The sequence below is a fragment of the Heteronotia binoei genome, chromosome 5 (assembly GCF_032191835.1).
Source record: "Heteronotia binoei isolate CCM8104 ecotype False Entrance Well chromosome 5, APGP_CSIRO_Hbin_v1, whole genome shotgun sequence".
NCBI classification, from domain to species: Eukaryota; Metazoa; Chordata; class Lepidosauria; order Squamata; family Gekkonidae; genus Heteronotia; species Heteronotia binoei.
Window position 1 is genome coordinate 26,799,943 of NC_083227.1, and position 19,998 is coordinate 26,819,940.

Here is a 19,998-nt window from a genome sequence, read left to right on the forward strand (position 1 = left end):
ATAGCCAGTTTGGTGTAGTGGTTAAGTGTGCGGACTGTTATCTGGGAGAACCGGGTTTGATTCCCCACTCCTCCACTTGCACCTGCTGGAATGGCCTTGGGTCAGCCATAGCTCTGGCAGAGGTTGTCCTTGAAAGGGCAGCTGCTGTGAGAACCCTCTCATCCCCACCCACCTCACAGGGTGTCTGTTGTGGAGGGAGAAGATATAGGAGATTGTAAACCGCTCTGAGTCTCTGATTCAGGGAGAAGGGCGGGGTATAAATCTGCAGTCGTCATCTTCTTAAAATGCCTATTCAGTGTAGACAAGCAAGGCAATGCCCTTGCCAAAAAGGCTTCCTTCCAATTCAGCCTAGTCTTACTTTGATAGGGTGGGTCTGGCCACCTGGGACCATGTCACGGTGACATTGAGACTAGACTACTGTAATACACTGTACGTGGGCCTCCCTTCAAAATCAGTTCAGGAGCTCCAGTTGGTGCAGAACGCCGCAACTCGGCTATTATCAGCATAAAGAAACACACAAAACATTCATAAATGTTTTGATTTGTTAGCTGCCTGGGTGGCTCTTGTGGGGAAAGAAAGGCGGGTTTTGAACTTTGTAAATTAAATTCTCAGCCATGGTGATCATCAGGGGTCGTTTTGTAGAAAAATAGGTGGGGGAGCTCATTAGGATAACTCATTAGCATATGCCACCACCACCCCACCAGCCAACAGCAATCTGACGCAAGAAAGGAGAGCCCTGGGCAAGTAAGGCTTGCTTGGACTGGCTAGAGATCCAGCCAGGACAAGCAGGCCTCACACACTTGCAACTCTCCTTGGCTGCCCCACCCCGCCTCCCACAGTCAAAAGGCCAGCAAGCCACCTGCTACCCAAAATCACATAAGTGGAGAAGAAGAATTTATACCCAGCCCTCCTCTCTGAATCAGAGTCTCAGAGAGACTTACAATCTCCTTTATCTTCTTCCCCCATAACAGACACCCTGTGAGGTGGGTGAAGCTGAGAGGGCTCTCTCAGCAGCTGCCCTTTCAAGGGCAACTCCTGTGAGAGCTATGGCTGACCCAAGGCCGTTCCAGCAGCTGCAAGTGGAGGAGTGGGGAATCAAACCTGGTTCTCCCAGATAAGAATACGCAGAAAGGGTGGTGTGGGCTTCTCCAGGGGTTAATGAGGGCTGCTGGGGGTTTGGCAAAGACCTTGGTGGCTGGCTGGCTGCCTGCTCTCCTAATCCAGGGATTGTTATGCAGCTGCACCTACTATTCAATGGACAAGGTCAGTGGGGAGGAGGAGGGGGAACCCTCAGAAAGGTTCAGGAGCTGCGCTTCTGAGAGCTCCTGCTGAATTCAAGGCCTGGTGATCGTAGGGAGGCCCAGAAAGGACTCCCAGGTGTGATTGCGTGGAATGAATCCTAGGAGCCCACTGGCTGCTCCACATGCAAAGCATTTGGGGCAGTTCTTCCTATCTGCCATTTCCCTTGGGGGTTCATTGCCTCCTCCATCTAGGCAGCCCCTGTGCCTTAACCTGACCCTCTGCTTCTCCCCCCCCCCCCCCCGCTCCGCCAAAGTACTTAAAACAGAGCTATTGCCAAACACATCCAACCTATTGAAGTATCCGCAATGGTTAAGCTGCTACCAGGCATTTTATGCTGGGCTCCAGTTTATGTTGAAAGTAGGAGGCCAAGATCATAACATTGGCAGCAGATTTTTAAAGAGCCTCATAGAGATGGTTTATTTTTCCAAAGGACCAAACAGGGATCCCTTAAAAAGCTTGATATATCGTGTAGCGCAATGACCCCCAAACTAAACAGGAACATGCCATCTGATTCATTGGGGCAATTGTTAGGTGTACTTTGATCAGAACGATGTGGCTCTGTTCCCTTTTGACGAAGAAGATACTGGATTTATATCCTGCCCACCACTGAATCTCGGAGTCTCAGAGCGGCTCACAGTTTCCTTTATCTTCCTCCCCCACAGCAGACAGCCTGAGAGGTGTGTGGGGCTGAGAGGACTTTCACAGCAGCTGCCCTTTCAAGGACAACCTCTGTGAGAGCTATGGCTGACCCAAGGCCATTCCAGCAGCTGCAAGTGGAGGAGTGGGGAATCAAACCTGGTTCTCCCAGCTAAGAGTCCACACACTTAACCATTACACCAAACTGGCTCATTCGTTTTGTTTCTTTCTGCCCTTTTGATATGTTTTCCTTTCCCTTTTCATAGCCACATGAGTAAGGCTATCTTTCTACAATCAGAGACGACCCAAGGGAAGGGGAAAGAGATGGAAGAAGACCCAGAAGGAGCTGGAATTGGCAAGACATCCCTGTCCCATCCAAGCAGGGAGTAGTGCTGAATTTTGGGAAAGAGCTGTGCCAGAGAGCTTGGTTCCAGACACGATGACTGCAGATGTACGCAGTCGATGCTTCCGGCAGTTCTGTTACCGCGAGGCCAATGAGCCCCGAGAGATTTGCAGCCAGCTCCATGGACTTTGCAACCGGTGGCTGGAGCCAGAGAGGCGCACCAAGAAGCAGATCCTGGACCTGGTGATTCTGGAGCAGTTCCTGGCCATCCTGCCCCAGGAAATGCAGTGCTGGATCAGAGGATGTGGGCCAGAGACCAGTTCCCAGGCGGTGGCCCTGGCCGAAGGTTTCCTCCTGAGTCAGGCAGAGGATAAGAGGCAGCAGACAGAGCAGGTGAGGGGGTTTCATTCACTTCAAGCAGCAACCTTCTCCCAAGGCTTCCTTGCCAGAAATTTATGTCTCTAGAGAATTCATTGGTCTGGGAACAAAACCCAACCCTGGTTCTTGCCCCTGTCATTGTACCAGCTGAACCAGTTGATGCAGGATTGAGAAGCAGAGCCGGATTAACAATTAGGCAAATTAGGCACTTGCCTAGGGGCCCCGCATCTCTGGGGGGTCCCAAGCCAGCTTCCCTCACCCTCCCCCCGCCCTGTTTTCATGGCCAGCATGTTCCTCAGGCACCCCTCTGCCGTCCTCCACGGCATGACTCTGAAACTCGCTTTCCCAGCTAGCAGCACTCTTTCTCAGTGTCCTGCTGACATCCTGTGCAGACTAGCTGGTGATTGGCTGTGGCACAGGAGGGTGCGGAGTGGGCACGCACGGTTGGCAGCAGCTGTTTTCAAACTGAAGCTGAGAAAGGACCTCCGTGCAACCGGGAGCAGCCGTTTCCTGGGCTGGCTCAGTCTGACTGGCTTAGCTGGGAGTCTGTGAGGCTCCGCTCCCCCTTCCTCCCTTTGGCCTTGGGTCTCACATATGAACATATGAAGCTGCCTTATACTGAATCAGACCCTCGGTCCATCAAAGTCAGTATTGTCTACTCAGACTGGCAGCGGCTCTCCAGGGTCTGAAGCTGAGGTTTTTCACACCTTTTTGCCTGGACCCTTTTTTGGAGATGCCGGGGATTGAACCTGGGACCTTCTGCTTACCAAGCAGATGCTCTACCACTAAGCCACCGTCCCTCCCCCACTCGCTCTTCCCCCCCAGCCCCCACCCAAGGAATCCTGTGCAGGAGGGGCGGCTCTGCTGTGCTGAGCGACTTAGCAGTGGAGCGACAGAGAGCAGCCTAAATATTTCATATGTAAGAATATAAGTAACCATGAGACTGATTTATGGATAAATGCGCTGTTAATTAACTGTTGGTTCCCCTAGTCTGTTGACTGCAGCTCAGCCCTGTAGCCAGAAATTTCTGGGTGGGGGGGCCAGGACATAACATTTGGGGTGAGGGGGCCATGGAGGCTTGACTGCTTTTTCCAGCGGTCAGCTGCCCGCCCCTAGCTCGCTTGCTCTCACACTCTTGGGGGTGGGAGGAGCCTGGGGAGAGTGGCAGCAGCAAAAATGGGGCTGCGGGGAGAGTGGGGGAGGCAGGGAAGAGCCTGGGGAGAGCAGCAGCAGCGAAAATGGGGCCATGGGCAGAGCGGGAGAGGCAGAGAAGAGCCCTGGAAGTGCGGCAGCAGTGAAAATGGTGCCAGGGGGAGAGGCAGGGAAGAGCCCTGGAAGTGCGGCAGCAGTGAAAATGGGGCCATGGGGAGAGGCAGGGAAGAGCCCAGGGAGAGCGGCAGCAGCGAAAATGGGGCCATGGGGAGAGCAGGGGAGGCAGGGAAGAGCCCGGGGAGAGCAGCAGCAGCGAAAATGGGGCCATGGGGAGAGGAGGAGAGGCAGAGAAGAGCCCGGGGAGAGTGGCAGCAGCGAAAACAGGGCTGCGGGGAGAATGGGGGAGGCAGGGAAGAGCCCAGGGAGAGTGGCAGTGGGGAAATGGGGCCACAGGGAGAGTGGAAGAGGCAGGGAAGAGTCCAGGGAGAGCGGCAGTGGGGAAAATGGGGCTGTGGGGGAAGTGGGAGAGGCAAAGAAGAGCCTGGGGAGAGCGGCAGCAGCAAAAACAGGGCGGTGGGGAGAATGCTAGAGGCAGGGAAGAGCCCGGGGAGAGCAGCAGCGGCGAAAATGGAGCTGCGGGGATACCGGGGGAGGCAGGAACAGGGTGGGAAGAGCCTGGGGGGGAGAGCAGCAGAGCGAAAATGGGGGAATGCCTTTTTAGCCACCAGTGCCTGCAGGCTGCAGCAGGAGGCGTGGGCAGTGGGGCGGTTACTCCAATTTGGAGATAATTTGCGAGGGGGGCCCCAAGATTTCGACTGCCTAGGGGCCTCCACAGGGTTTAATCTGGCCCTGGTGAGAAGGATTCCTTGGCCTGTTCCATTCCTTCTCTGGTGTTATAGATATATTTTATTGAAGTTTTGGAAAAGGGGATGGATGAAGGAATATGAAAGTGGGAAGGGAAAAGGGGTAAAAGTAAAATAGAGTCAACATCTTTTTTCCCTGCATCATGAGATTACATAGTAGTACTCTCCATCTTAACAAGTTTGTAGCCTATAGGTTATGTTAAATAATTTGCTACTATAAATTCAACCACATCAAAATGAGGAATACATTGGAAAGTGCAACAAGTAATATACAAAATCAATTCAAGAAATATCTGGGGACTTTGGGGTGGAGCCAGGAGACATTAGGGGTGGAGCCAAGATCAAGGCTGTGACAAGCATAATTGAACTCCAAAGGGAGTTCTGGCCATCACTTTTAAAGGAACGCCTTTTCAATTCCTTCCTTCCATAGGAAATAATGAAGGATAGGGGCACCTTCTTTTGGGGCTCATAGAATTGGACCCCCTGGTCCAATCTTTTTGAAACTTGGGCGTGTATTTTGGAGAGAGACATTAGATGCTATACTGAAAATTTGGTGCCTCTACCCCAAAAAACAGTCCCCCCAGAGCCCCAGATACCCGCAGATCAATTCTCCATGATTTTCTATGGGAATAAATCTCCATAGAGAATAATAGAGTTCCCAGCAGACATTTCCCTCCCCTCCCCCCGCTTTCTGACGACCCTGAAGGGGGGGGGAGGGTCTCCAAACCGGAGGATCCCCTGCCCCCACCTGGGGATTGGCAACCCTACAGTTGTGCACTTTATTTCTTTTAGTTTGGTGTTGTGGTTAAGTGTGCAGACTCTTATCTGGGAGAACCGGGTTTGATTCCCCACTCCTCCACTTGCAGCTGCTGGAATGGCCGTGGGTCAGCCATAGCTCTCACAGAGTTGTCCTTCAAAGGGCAGCTTCTGGGAGAGCTCCCTCAGCCCCATGTACCTCAAAGGATGTGGAGGAGGAAGGGAAAGGAGATTGTGAGCCACTCTGAGATTCGGAGTGGAGGGTGGGATATAAATCCAACGACGTCTTTTTTCCTTCTTCTTTCATTGTAATATATAATGTAATAATTATACAACTCATGTTGCTAACAGGCCACAGACTGGTACCAGTCCATGGACTGGGGGTTGGGGACCTCTGCATTAATCCATTCATAAAAAGGTTTCTAAAGATTTTCTCCGTCTTTCAAGAGCCTGCCCTTAAAATGAAATGCCAATATATCCATTTCTGCTGTCTCTAATATTTTGTCAATCAAATCTTGTTTCTTTGGAGCTTTGTTTCTTTGTTTCTTCTTGTTTCAATGGAGCTCTTCCATTCCTTCTCTTACCTGTCTCCTTTTTTGCTCTTTCAGATGTGGGGCCCAGCAGTGAGGCTGGAAGCGAACTTCTCTGAGGAGGAAGGATCTCCTCTGGTGGAAGAGCAGAGGGCTCTGACCCAGGAGCGTGCCCAAGATGCCCTCTCACATGGTAAGGCTGTTTTGTACCCAGATGGGATTGGGGCACATAGTGAATTTGTTGGGTACAAGGTTTGGGACAGGAGAAAAAAGGAAACTTTTCTTCACACAACACAGAGTTAAGTTCTAAAAACTAAGTGGCATAGGATGTAGAGATGGTCACATTCTTGACAGGTGATTAGACATATTCATGAAAGGCAATTCTGATGATGATATTGGATTTATATCCTCCCCTCCACTCTGAATCTCAGAGTAGCTTACAGTTTCCTTTACCTTCCTCCCCCATAACAGACACCCTGTGAGGTAGGTGGGGGCTAAGAGAGCTTTGACAGAAGTTGCCCTTTCAAGGACAACCTCTGCCAGAGTTATGGCTGACCCAAGGCCGTTCCAGCAGCTGCAAGTGAAGGAGTGGGGAATCAAACCTGGTTCTCCCAGATAAGAGTCTGTACACTTAACCACTACACCAAACTGGCTGTCAGCCTCTTCTGGTTGCACTGTTACCCATGGCAAATGAATGGAAGCTCCATGTTTTGGGGTAGCATATCTCAGAAAACGCATTACTAGTGGTCAGTATTTGTTTTCTGGGCCTCTCCTTAAAGGCTTCTTTCCAAATATAATTTTAATTATTTTTAGTAAGCAGTATAAGTATTGCTATGCAGGATACAGTGTACGCTCAAATTTACACTTAACAGAACCATTGAGACTAATTGCAATAATATAAATGCACTATGTTACTTTAGAACAATGTTATACATCCACAAGAACTGTTAAGCATTATCAATGCATATAGTTAATTCAGTTACAAGGCAATTTAGGTTTTAATATATAATAATAATAAATTTTTATTTATACCCCACCCTCCCCGCTGAGGCAGGCTCATTTTTGTTGGCATTGCTAAAATTACTAAATTACTAAGATAATGCTACTCTTATAAATCATAATTTCTAGTGAATCTAGGTCTATATACAAACAGAAAAGTTAAGAGAAGATAATACATTATAACGAATACATAGTCATCTGACGGGCTTCAGTCAGAAAGAGGAGAGTTGACTATTGATGCCAGTTTATAGTCTGGTACCCTTGTGATGTTTGAGGGTAGCATGTGGACCAGATGTGGTGCCAGAGCATCAGCAAATCCTCTGAAAACCCATCAATATTACCGTGGAATTTTCATATATGCTGAAGTCCTCTCTTGGTATTTGGAGGGATGTGACAGTAACGAGTCATGCAATGTCATTTCTGCCCCCCCCTTCCTCCTGCCAGCCTGGACTGAAGGGCTTTTGGGAGGGCCCAGCTGGTGGGAGATTGGCGTGCCTGGGCCTTGGTTCGGATCCGGCAGGGGTGCCGTCATATTTTTCAAGTCCAGAGTTCATGGAAGACATTTCAGTTCTCATTCAGTTCTGTGGCCCCGGACGGTAGGACCATAACCAGTGGGTTGAAATTAAATGAAAAGAGTTTCCAGCTCAACATTAGGAAGAACTTCCTGACAGTTAGAGCGATTCCTCAGTGGAACAGGCTTCCTCGGGAGGTGGAGGGCTCTTCTTCCGTGAAGGTTTTTAAACAGAGGCTAGATGGCCATCTGACAGCAGTGCAGATCCTGTGAATTTAGGGGGAGGTGTTTGCGAGTTTCCTGCATAGTGCAGGGGTTTGGACTAGATGACCCTAGTGGTCCCTTCCAACTCTACTATTCTATGATTCATAGAAATCTCCCTGAACAGTAGGCTTAGAACAGATAAAAGGCAATATTTCTTCACCCAGAGAGGAGTTAACCTGTGGAATTTACTGCTGCAGGGAGTGGCAGCAGCTACAAGCATTGACAGCTTAAAGAGGGGATTGGAGAAACATCTGGAGCAGAGGTCCATCAGTATCTCTTAACTGCAAGGTATACATCAGGGGGGCTAAAAACAGGGCCCAGGAGCCAGTCCAGGGCTCTTATCCAACCTGTGAGCAACTAGAAGAAGAAGACCACAGATTTATAACCCACCCTTCTCTCTGAATCAGAGTCTCAGAGTGATTCACAATCTCCTGAGTGGGGCTGAGAGAGCTCTCCAAGAAGCTGCCCTTTCAAGGACAACTCCTACGAGAGCTATGGCTGACCCAAGGCCATTCCAGCAGCTGCAAGTGGAGGAGTGGGAAATCAAACCTGGTTCTCCCAGATAAGAGTCCACACACTTAAATCACTACACCAAACTGGCTCTCTACACCGCTACAAGGGAGGGAACTAGTGCAAGGGAGGGAAGAGGAGATTGCTTGGGAGGAGATAGATGGAGCTGCTCCAATTGCAGCATCAGCACAGCGTAACAACCTTGTCTACAGTAGTTAAGCAAAACCCCTTTGCGTCAGTGGCAGCCTCACTGGCAACTTGGGATCCACCGCAGGTTCACCCAGGCTGCCTCAGGGCTTCAAGGCAAAGTCACATCCCTCTTCACTTGACCTATAGCTGTGAGTGTCAAGGAGGTTAGAATCATAGAATCATAGAGTTAAAAGGGACCTCCAGGGTTATCTAGTCCCACCCCCTGCACAATGCAGGAAACTCCCAAATGCCTCCTCCTAAATTCACAGGATCTTCATTGCTGTCAGACGGCCATCTAGCCTCTGTTTAAAAACCTCCTTGGAAGGAGAGCCCACCACCTCCTGAGGAAGCCTGTTCCACTGAGGAACCGGCTCTAACTGTCAGGAAGTTCTTCCTAATGTTGAGCCGGAAACTCTTTTGATTCAATTTCAGCCCACTGGTTCTGGTCCTGCCTTCTGGGGCCACAGAAAACAATTCCACAGGTTCCTTGCCATGAGTTCTTCCATGTTGGTTCAGCATTGTAACAGTGTGCTATTGTGCTTCCAAGTGCAGCTGGCTAGCTAATCACTCATATTTTGTCTGTGTAACTTACGAAGTATCCACTTTCTCACTCTTGAGTGTTTGAACGCCTTGGTACTTCAAGGTCAGCATCTCAGAGACTACCACTGCAGTAGCTAGTTGGGACTGGAATGCTAGGGGGGCTGTGGGCAATGCTTCATTGGTAGAAAAAAGGCTCTTTTTACTCAAATATCAGGGCTTTTTTTGTAGCAGGAACTCCTTTGCATGTTAGGCCACACACCCCTGATGTAGCCAATCCTCCTAGAGCGTACAGTAGGCCCTGTAGGAAGAGTCCTGTAAGCTCCTGGAGGTTTGGCTACATCAGGGGTGTGTGGCCTAATATGCAAAGGAGTCCCTGCTACAAAAAAAGCCCTGCTCAAATGGCATAACAGTCTGAACCAACCTATATGTCTGATGGTTTAACCTTGCAGTTCTAGTAAAACGAAGTCTTGCCATCTGTAACAGCTTTAATAAGTGAATAAAGTTTCTATAACAAGAGCCCCGCGGTACAGAGGGTTAAAGCTGCAGTACTGCAGTCCTAAGTTCTCCTCACGTCCTGAGTTTGATCCCGGCGGAAGCTGGGGTCAGGTAGCCGGCTCAAGGTTGACTCAGCCTTCATCCTTCCGAGGTGGGTAAAATGAGTACCCAGCTAGCTGGGGGGAAAGTGTAGATGACCGGGGAAGGCAATGGCAAACCACCCCACAAAAAGTCTGCCGTGAAAACGTTTTGAAAGCAACGTCACCCCAGAGTCAGAAACGACTGGTGCTTGCGCAAGAGACTACCTTTACCTTTTTAAAGTTTCTATGCATTGATCAACATAGAGTTTGTCATTGATGAAGACTGTGCAGAACTTGACACTGAGGATGGTGTCCCAGGTGGCCCCAGGGATCAGTGCTTGCATGTGGGGGGTGCAGACAACCCTCTGCTGGGGCCAGCTGGTGGCCAGTGGTGCCGCCATGTTTGTGCCTCCCATATGGTGGGTGAGCTTTGGTCCATAGGGGGTGTTCTCTGGCAGCTTCTTCCATCGAGCATGCAACTCAGTGGCTGGGCCTCCTTCCTGCATGGACCACTTGGTGGCCTTCAGGCATAAGCAGCTGCTGCCTCATGCGGCGGGGGGAGGGGGCAGTGTTGGCAATCTCCAGTTTTACTGGTCACTGGTGGTGTTGGGCCTCTGCCACACATGGCCTTATGTGCATGATATGCAATTAAAGGGCCAAACGTTAAAAGCAAACTGTATAATAGATCAGGGGGGGCCAACGGTAGCTCTCCAGATGTTTTTTGCCTACAACTCCCATCAGCACGGCCAATGGCTGGGGCTGATGGGAGTTGTAGGCAAATACATCTGGAGAGCTACCTTTGGCCACCCCTGTAATAGATCATAAGCAAACATACATGTATTTATTATAGAAAGCTAAAACCATTTAGGATGATCACACAATAAAAATATTTTTTTACAAATTCGCATTTTTTTTCTATTTTATTACAGAAGTGTCCTTGTGGTCCACCATTGTTCTGTCGTTTTATTGCAGGAGAGCTAGTTTACTGTAGTGGTTAAGTGGTTAAGTGTGCGGACTCTTATCTGGGAGAACCGGGTTTGATTCCCCACTCCTCCACTTGCACTGCTAGCATGGCCTTGGGTCAGCCATAGCTCTGGCAGAGGTTGTCCTTGAAAGGGCAGCTGCTGTGAGAGCCCACTCCAGCCCCACCCACCTCACAGGGTGTCTGTTGTGGGGGAGGAAGGTAAAGGAGATTGTGAGCCGCTCTGAGACTCTTCGGAGTGGAGGGCGGGATATAAATCCAATATCTTCAATATCTTCTTCAGGAGTGGACAACAGTAGCTCTCCAGATATTTTTTTGCCTTCAACTCCCTTCATCCCCAGCTATTGGCCATGCTGGCTGGGCTGATGGGAGTTGTAGGCAAAAAAAACATCTGGAGAGCTACCATTGGCCACCCCTGTTTTATTAAGAACATAAGAGAAGCCATGTTGGATCAGGCCAATGGCCCATCCAGTCCAACCCTCTATCACAAAGTGGCCAAAAAATTTTATACACACACACACACACATATATATATATACACACTGTGGCTAATAGCCACTGATGGACCTCTGCTCCATATTTTTATCTAACCCCCTCTTGAAGCAGTCTATGCTTGTAGCCGCCACCACCTCCTGTGGCAGTGAATTCCACATGTTAATCACCCTTTGGGTGAAGAAGTACCTCCTTTTATCCATTCTAACCTGACTGCTCAGCAATTTCATTGAATGCCCACGAGTTTTTGTATTGTGAGAAAGGACAGAGGCTAATGATGGGCCCCTAAATGGTTTTAGCTCTCTATAAGAAATACATGTATGTTTGCTTATGATTTATTACAGTTTGCTTTTAATGTTTGGCCTTTTATGAGAGCAAGTTTGGTATAGTGGTTTAGTGCGTGGACTCTTATCTGGGAGAACCGGGTTTGATTCCCCACTCCTCCACTTGTACCTGCTGGAATGGCCTTGGGTTAACCATAGCTCTTGCAAAGTTGTCCTTGAATGGGTAGCTTCTGGGAGAGCTCTTTCAGCCCCACCCACCTCACAGGGTGTCTGTTGTGGGGGAGGAAGATAAAGGAGATTGTAAGCCACTCTGAGACTCTGATTCAGAGAGAAGGGCGGAGTATAAATCTGCAGTTTTCTTCATCAGAAGAGTTCCCACTCTCTTGCCTTTGACAGCCTTGGTGTAGTGGTTAAGTGTGTGGACTCTTATCTGGGAGAACAGGGTTGGATTCCCCCCTCCTCCACTTACACCTGCTAGCATGGCCTTGGGTCAGCCATAGCTCTGGCAGAGGCTGTCCTTGAAAGGGCAGCTGCTGTGAGAGCCCTCTCCAGCCCCACCCACCTCACAGGGTGTCTGTTGTGGGGGAGGAAGGTAAAGGAGATTGTCAGATGCTCTGAGTCTCTGATTCAGAGAGAAGGGCAGGATATAAATCTGCAATTCTTCTTCTTCTTTAATTGCATATTAACCTTTTAGGTTTCTTACTCCAGTTTTTGGGTTAAGTTTTCTTCCTTAAAAAAGAAGCCAGTTTGGTGTAGTGGTTAAGTGTGCGGACTCTTATCTGGGAGAACCGGGTTTGATTCCCCACTCCTCCACTTGCACCTGCTGGAATGGCCTTGGGTCAGCCATAGCTCTGGCAGAGGTTGTCCTTGAAAGGGCAGCTGCTGTGAGAGCCCTCTCCAGCCCCACCCACCTCACAGGGTGTCTGTTGTGGGGGAGGAAGGTAAAGGAGATTGTGAGCCGCTCTGAGACTCTTCGGAGTGGAGGGCGGGATATAAATCCAATATCTTCCTCTCTTGTTTTTTCTTATGGACGTGATGCCTGCTCTCCCATCAGATAATCTAGCATCCTTCAGCCTGGGGCAGCTGTCACCACATGGAGGTGATGTGACTCGGCAGCTGTCTCTTGTCTGAACCCCCAGCATTGCCCCACCGTGGATTGCTTGATGGCCTTGGCCAAAGGCAGGCACTGGTGCACAGGATTATTGGGCTTTGCTTGGCCTGGGTCCCGCCATACACAAGGCCTTGGACCTGAGCCACTGCCTGCCCCTGCTTTCACAGGGCAGGCTTAGTTCAGGTTGTCTTCCTGTTCCCCTCCCATGGTGGTTTGGGGGCATAGGGGAGCTTGCAACACCCTGGAAAGGATGGTGCGGAGAGTGGTATTCAAGCAAGCAAGCGAATGAGGGCATCTAGGCTAACCATCTTTCTTCCTCCTTTGTCTCCCTCTCAGGCACTGAAGAAATGGCTTTGAGCCACCACTTTTCCAGAGGATGGGAAACAGCGGCTGAACCTCCAGTCCAGGTAAGAAAGATGAGCGGGGGACAATCTGGGCTTCCCCTCCCCCCTTTCACAGAGTGGCTTTTGCTCCTGCAAGTTGCTGTTTGGTGTCTGAGGGAAAGAGGCTCTGAATGCCACTCCATTTACCCATGCCAAGGTGTACATCCTGCAGCCTCCCAGAATGCTCGCTTCCGTGTGCCTTCTCTACCTGGCGTGATCTTTGACAAGGAAATCTGCTTTTTCTTCCAGTGTCCCTTTTCCTTTGAGGAGGTAGCTGTGTATTTCACTGAGGCAGAGTGGGTGCTCTTAGATCCAGACCAAAGAGCTCTCTACAGGGAAGTCATGCTGGAGAACTATGGGAGCATGGCCTTTTTGGGTAAGGATTGTTCATAGATGCCAAAGGTGCAAACTGCCACCACTGAGACGATGCATGAATCAAAATATTGAGCCTAAATACATTGTTTTCAGGCCTGCCCCACTACTTCTTCCTCCTTCCGTGGAGGTTTTTAAACAGAGGCTGGATGGCCATCTGACAGCAATGAAGATCCTGTGAATTTAGGGGAAGGTGTTTGTGAGTTTCCTGCATTGTGCAGGAGGTTGGACTAGATGACCCTGGAGGTCCCTTTCAGCTCTATGATTCTTTGATTCTATTGGGCTCCTCGAGGAGTTGGGGTGGCAATGAAAGTGATATTCAGCAAGGCCCGAGAGAGTGACCAAATCCCCTCGCTAGCCCAGAGGGAACTGAGGCCAGTTTTGTGGCCACCACTTGAGCCAGAAAGAGGGTATCCTGGCCTGGAGCTAAGGAGGGGTTGAGAGACCCTCCAAAAGGGGTCTGTTGGCCAAATTCCTCATGAACGTCCACCGCTATAGCTAGCAAAAGAGTCCTGCTAGCAAAGAAAAAACACTTGTATTGTGGACTTTTAATTCCCAAGATCATAAACCTGTGTCTACCAGGGTCGAGATGCAGACCAACACTCAAAAGAAATGAAAGGGTATCAGCTTCTTAACAAGAAAATAAATGCATTAAGTTAACAGGAAGAGAACCAGGTTAGGTCAGATAAATAAAAATACAGGAGCTACAGAAAGGAAATAAATGTGCATGTGAAATACAAATCCAGTTTAAACACTTTCCCTCAAAAACTTCCAGCTGCTGTTGAGGCCAGTGTTGTGGCTATCACATAAGCCACTTTTACGAAAGGAAAGATCCCCTGTGCAAGCACCAGTCGTTTCCGACTTTGGGGTGACGTTGCTTTCACAACGTTTTCACGGCAGACTTTTTATGGGGTGGTTTGCCATTGCCTTCCCCAGTCATCTACACTTTCCCCCCAGCAAGCTGGGGACTCATTATACTGACCTCGGAAGGATGGAAGGCTGAGTCAACCTTGAGCTGGCTACCTGAAAACCCAGCTTCTGCCGGGGATTGAACTCAGGACATGAGCAGAGCTTAGGACTGCAGTACTGCAGCTTTAACACTCTGCGCCACTGGGCTCTAAGCCACTTTTAACGTGTATGTAATTGAACATTTCAAAGTACAAACCAGCCCCTGAAACGTTTAGAATGTGGATGGGATTTCAAGTGCAAATCAGACCTCCTTGTGTGGGTGCTAACGGATCTCTCTCTTTGTTCCAATAGAAGGTGATCAGAGGAACGAGGAAAAGGAGGAACTACATCATCTATCACCCGATGAAGTCAAGAATGAAGACTTGAGAGGAAACCTCAGGAATCAAGGCAGACCCAAGAGGCTGAAAGGAAGCCACATAGTTGAGCAGAGGGACAAACTCATTCCTTGCCAAGGGGAGGATTTCTGTGAAGTAATTCCTATGGTGGAAGAAACGTACAAGTGCTTGGAGCATGGAATGAACCTCTCAAATCAAACCCAATATAAAATCCATTTGCGAATGCAAAGTGAAAAGAAGATACATCAATGTTTGGACTGTAGAAAGATCTTCCTTTGTAGGGCAAAACTAATTAGACATCAACAAACGCATGCAAGAAGAAAACATAGTCGCTCAGACTGTGGCAAGAGTTTCTCAGGGACATCAGACCTTATTAAACACCAAAGCATTCATTCAAGAGAGAAGCCATTGATCATTTCAGAGAGTGGAATGACATTCTCTGATGGAAGACAGGGAAGTTTACATTTCCCAAGGAACATTATAATGAGGGCATGTAAATGCTTTCGGTGTGGGAAGTACTTCAGATACAGATCACAGCTGCTTATACACCAGAGAATACACACAGGGGAGAAACCTTTTGAATGCTTAGAGTGTGGAAAGAAATTCCGTCAGAGTGCTTATCTGCAACAGCATCTAAGAAACCACACAGGGGAGAAACCTTTTGAATGCTCAGAATGTGGAAAGAGATTGCGGGACAGTAGCAATTTCCAACGGCATCTGAGAACCCACACAAAGGAGAAACGTTTTGAATGTTCAGAGTGTGGAAGGAAATACAGTCAGTTTGGGAGTCTTCAACAACATCAGAGAGCGCACACAGGGGAGAAACCTTTTGAGTGCTCAGAGTGTGGGAAGAGATTCAGTGGAGCTGGCAGCCTTCAACGTCATCAGGGAACCCACAGAGGGGAGAAACGTTTTGAATGCTCAGAGTGTAGGAAGAGATTCAGTCAAAGTGGCCATCTTCAACAGCATCTAAGAACCCACACAGGGGAGAAACCTTTTGAATGCTCAGAGTGTGGTAAGAGATTCAGTTTGAGTGGCAATCTTCAACAGCATCTTAGGACTCACAAGAGAGAGAAACCTTTTGTATGCGCCTTGTGTGGAAAGGGATTCAGTCACAGATGCAGTCTTCAACAGCACTTAAGAACCCACACAGGAGAGAAACCTTTTGAATGCTCAGAATGTGGAAAGAGATTTAGTCACAGATGCAGTCTTCAACAGCACCTAAGAACCCATACAGGAGAGAAACCTTTTGAATGCTTAGAATGTGGAAAGAAATTATGTGACAGTAGCAATTTTCAACGGCATCTGAGAACCCACACAAAGGAGAAACCTTTTGAGTGCTCAGAGTGTGGAAAGAAATTCAGTCAGCTTGGCAATCTTCAACAACATCAAAGAAACCACACTGGGGAGAAACCTTTTGACTGCTCAGAGTGTGGGAAAAGATTTAGTGGGGCTGGCAATCTTCAACGTCATCAAGGAACCCACAGAAGTGAGAAACCTTTTGAATGTTCAGAGTGTGGGAAGAGGTTCGGTCAGAGTGGACATCTGCAGCAGCATCTAAAGACCCACACAGGAGAGAAACCTTTTAAATGCTCAGAGTGCCAAAAGAAATTTGGTCGAAATTGTGACCTTCAGAGACACCTAAGAACCCACACTGATGAGAAACCTTTTGAATGCTCAGAATGTGGGAAAAAATACAGTCAGAGTTGCGACCTTCAAAAGCATCAAAGAACCCACACTGGTGAGAAACCTTTTGAATGTTCAGAGTGTGGAAAGAGATTCAATCGGAATGGCAATCTTCAACACCATCAAAGAATCCACAAAGGGGAGAAACCTTTTGAGTGCTCAGAGTGTGGAAAGAAATTCAGCTGGAATGACCATCTTCAACGGCATCAAGGAACCCATAGAGGGGAGAAACCTTTTGAATGCTCAGAGTGTGGAAAGAAATTCAGTCAAAGTAACAATCTTCTACAGCATAAAAGAACCCACACAGGGGAGAAACCTTTTGAATGCTCAGAATGTGGAAAGAGATTCAGTCAGAGTGGCCATCTTCACAAGCATTTAAGAACTCACACAGGGGAGAAACCTTTTGAGTGCTCAGAATGTGGAAAGAGATTCAGTCAGAGTGGCAATCTCCTACTGCATCAAAGAACCCACACAGGGGAGAAACCGTTTGAGTGCTCAGAGTGTGGAAAGAGATTTAGTCGTAATGACAATCTTCAACAGCATCAACGAATCCACACAGAGGAGAAACTTTTAAATGCTCAGAGTTTGGAAGGACCTTCAACTGGACTGTCACTCTTCAACAGCATCTAAGAACGCACACTAAGGAAGAATATTTTGAGAGCTCAGAAAGTGAAAAGACATTGATTCAGAGCTATTATCTTCAAAACCATCTACAAACTCACACTAGGGAGAATCCTTTTTATTGTCTGGAGTGTGGGAAGAGATTAAGTTAGCATGGCAGTCTTCAACAGCATGAAAGAACCCACACAAGGAGAAGTTGTGTAACTGCTTAGCTTGTGAAAAGAGCTTTTGCATCTCTTTTCTTCCTTTCAGTGTTTTCCAGAAATTGTTAATACTATAGTAATATTATTCCCATTAGACATATGCAGTTAAATTCTCCATAAATTCTCCAAATGATCCGTATCTAGCCAATTTCTAATCTTAGTTTTTATGGCATTCATCAAGCAAAACCTCTCTCACAATCAGCACTTGAGACTTGAAAAGTTCCACAGACATCTAAGAGAAGATTTAGTTCATTTAATTGTTTTTGTTATTGTGTAAATAAAAAGTCTGCCGTGAAAACGTTGTGAAAGCAGCATCACCCCAGAGTCGGAAACGACTGGTGCTGGCACAGGGGGCTACCTTTACCTTTTTAAATGTTAGTATGTCCTCAAAGGTTTCAGGTGCTCTAACTTTCAACTTATCTGCAATGATTAACTTGAAGTCTTAATACTCTTTATGAAGTTCATTATCATATGACTGTTCATCTTTCTAGAACAAAATGCAGTAACAGCTAATCTTGAAAGCTCTTGATTCCCAAAGGAAAACTCATCCAGGCTAGAGGGGTTTGATACACAGTCTTTGTCAAATACATACCAAACCTGTAATTCATTATCGGGAACTCTTTTATCCATGGGACCAGAAGTTTGCCTAATAAAACAGAGAATGGTGTTGATATTTACTGTAGAGTTGTAAGATTAAATTACATCTTGTACAGTTGCCTCCCTCATTCCAAGTCTCCCCCCTTCTATTCCCCAAGTGTGGCAGGTAGTCGCTGCAGTGCTGGTCTTTGCAAATGGGCTCTTTTCTTTCTCCCTAGAGATCCCAAAGTGAGGAAAAATGTATGGTGCAAAGATCTTGGCTACATGGCAGTCTCCCTTCTGATCACCACAAAGTCAATACACCACAAACAATACAGATAAAACCAATGCCAGTTACAGTAACCCATATAAATTATGCTGAGAGAATAGAGGTAAGATTGCTACAATCAATTATAAAACATACATACAGTTTATAATGGGATTAACATTTTAAAAGCTACCAACTAAGAGAGAAAATACCTAGCTATAAGCCTTCTGAGCTACCTTCTAGTTCTAGTGACAAGCCAGCCAAACTCAGCTAATTTGAGTCTAACCATAGGGTTACTATTCTTCAGAAGATCCTTCAGTTGTTGCATTAAGAGTGGTAGGGTGTTATGCCAATAACCGGCCTTTGACGGTGCGCCACTGGTACCAGTGCGCAAAGTCAAGAGCCTGGGAGTGCTACTGGAATCCTCTCTATCAATGGAGGCCCAAGTAGCTGCCACTGCTAGATCCGCCTTCTTTCATCTTAGGAGAGCGAGGCAGTTGGCCCCCTTCCTGGAACGCACCGACCTAGCAACTGTGATCCACGCAACGGTCACTTCGAGATTAGACTACTGCAATGCCCTCTACATGGGGCTGCCCTTATACCGAACATGGAGGCTTCAGGTAGTCCAGAACGCGGCGGCCAGGCTGCTGGAGGGACTACCACGGTGGGAAACTGCACGGCCTGGGCTGCAGGATCTACATTGGCTGCCGGTTGTCTACCGTGTTCGCTATAAGGTGCTGGTTATCACCTTTAAAGCCCTATATGGCCGAGGACCTGCCTACCTAAAGGACCGCCTCTCCCCATATGTGCCCCAGAGAGCGCTGAGATCCAGCTCACAGAACTTACTGACAATCCCTGGGCCAAGAGAAGCCAGGCTGAAGGCCACTAGGGAGCAGGCCTTCTCGGTGATAGCCCCTCGTTGGTGGAACGACCTTCCGGAGATGGTGCGAGCCCTGCGGGACTTGAACCAATTCCGCAGGGCTTGCAAAACATGTCTCTTTCAGCTGGCCTTTGAGATGGAACCCGACTAATTTGATGAATGGACAACTAGTCATCTTGTGGACATCACGACTACAGCATTTAGCACCTATTTTATTATATATTTAACTTTTAAATAATTTTACTGTAATTGATATTTAAAATTGTTCATGTTGTTTTATGATTCATGGGATTCCCATGCCTGTCAGCCGCCCTGAGCCCGCCTTGGCGGGGAGGGCAGGATATAAAAATAAAATATTATTATTATTATTATTATTAAAGGTTTTTGGAATTGGAGTGGAAGGCAAGATTGTGGGAAAAGGAAGGATTTCACGGTGAATGTTGTACACCTTGCAGTCATACAGGACATGCACTAAAGATTCTATCCATTGCAGCAGGGGCATGTACGACCTTCAAAAGGTATTTTGTTATATCTGCCATCCAAGACCGCAGAAGGGAGGGCGTCCCACCTTATGAGGGTAAAAATTCTCCTGTACTTATAATTTTCCAGCTGATATAAGTATGGCATGGGTGCAATTAACCGGGTCTACAAGGGCAAAGTACTTGTCACCTGCTGGGAACAAGGCAAATTACCACAGGACTTTCGCGATGCAATCATCATCACCCTATACAAGAACAAAGGGGAAAAGTCAGACTGCTCCAACTACCGGGGGATAACCCTGCTCTCCATCGCAGGCAAAATCCTTGCCAGAATACTCCTGAACAGACTGGTGCCCACCATTGCAGAAGAACCAGAGAGCCAGTGCGGCTTCAGAGCTAACAGGAGCACCACCGACATGGTATTTGTTCTCAGGCAGCTCCAAGAGAAATGCAGGGAACAGAACAAGGCTCTGTATGTGACTTTTGTCGACCTTACCAAAGCTTTCGATACCGTTAGCAGGAAAGGCCTGTGGCAAATCTTGGAACGTTTAGGATGTCCCCCAAGGTTCCTCAGCATGATCATCCAGCTACACGAAGACCAGCGAGGCCAAGTCAGACACTGCAACGACCTCTCGGAGCCCTTCCCAATAGGCACAGGTGTAAAGCAAGGCTGCGTTCTCGCGCCAACTCTCTTTACGATCTTCTTTAGCATGATGCTTCAAAGAGCCGCAGTAGATCTAGATGAGGACGATGGTGTCTACATCCGCTATCGCACCGATGGCAGCCTGTTCAACCTGAGGCGACTAAAG

The 19,998-nt window shown here is 48.0% G+C and overlaps 1 protein-coding gene across 2 annotated transcripts in view; it reads left to right on the forward strand.

The window, feature by feature from the left end:
• Positions 1-16,814, forward strand: part of LOC132571219 (zinc finger protein 420-like) — a 127,013-nt gene extending 110,199 nt beyond the window's left edge. For both annotated transcript variants that reach the window (XM_060237940.1, XM_060237941.1), the window contains one exon: positions 15,042-16,814. In XM_060237940.1, coding sequence (XP_060093923.1) covers positions 15,042-16,792 — 1,751 coding nt within the window. In that variant the 3' untranslated portion in view covers positions 16,793-16,814. The remainder of the gene's footprint in view (positions 1-15,041) is intronic.
• Positions 16,815-19,998: the final 3,184 nt, after the last annotated feature.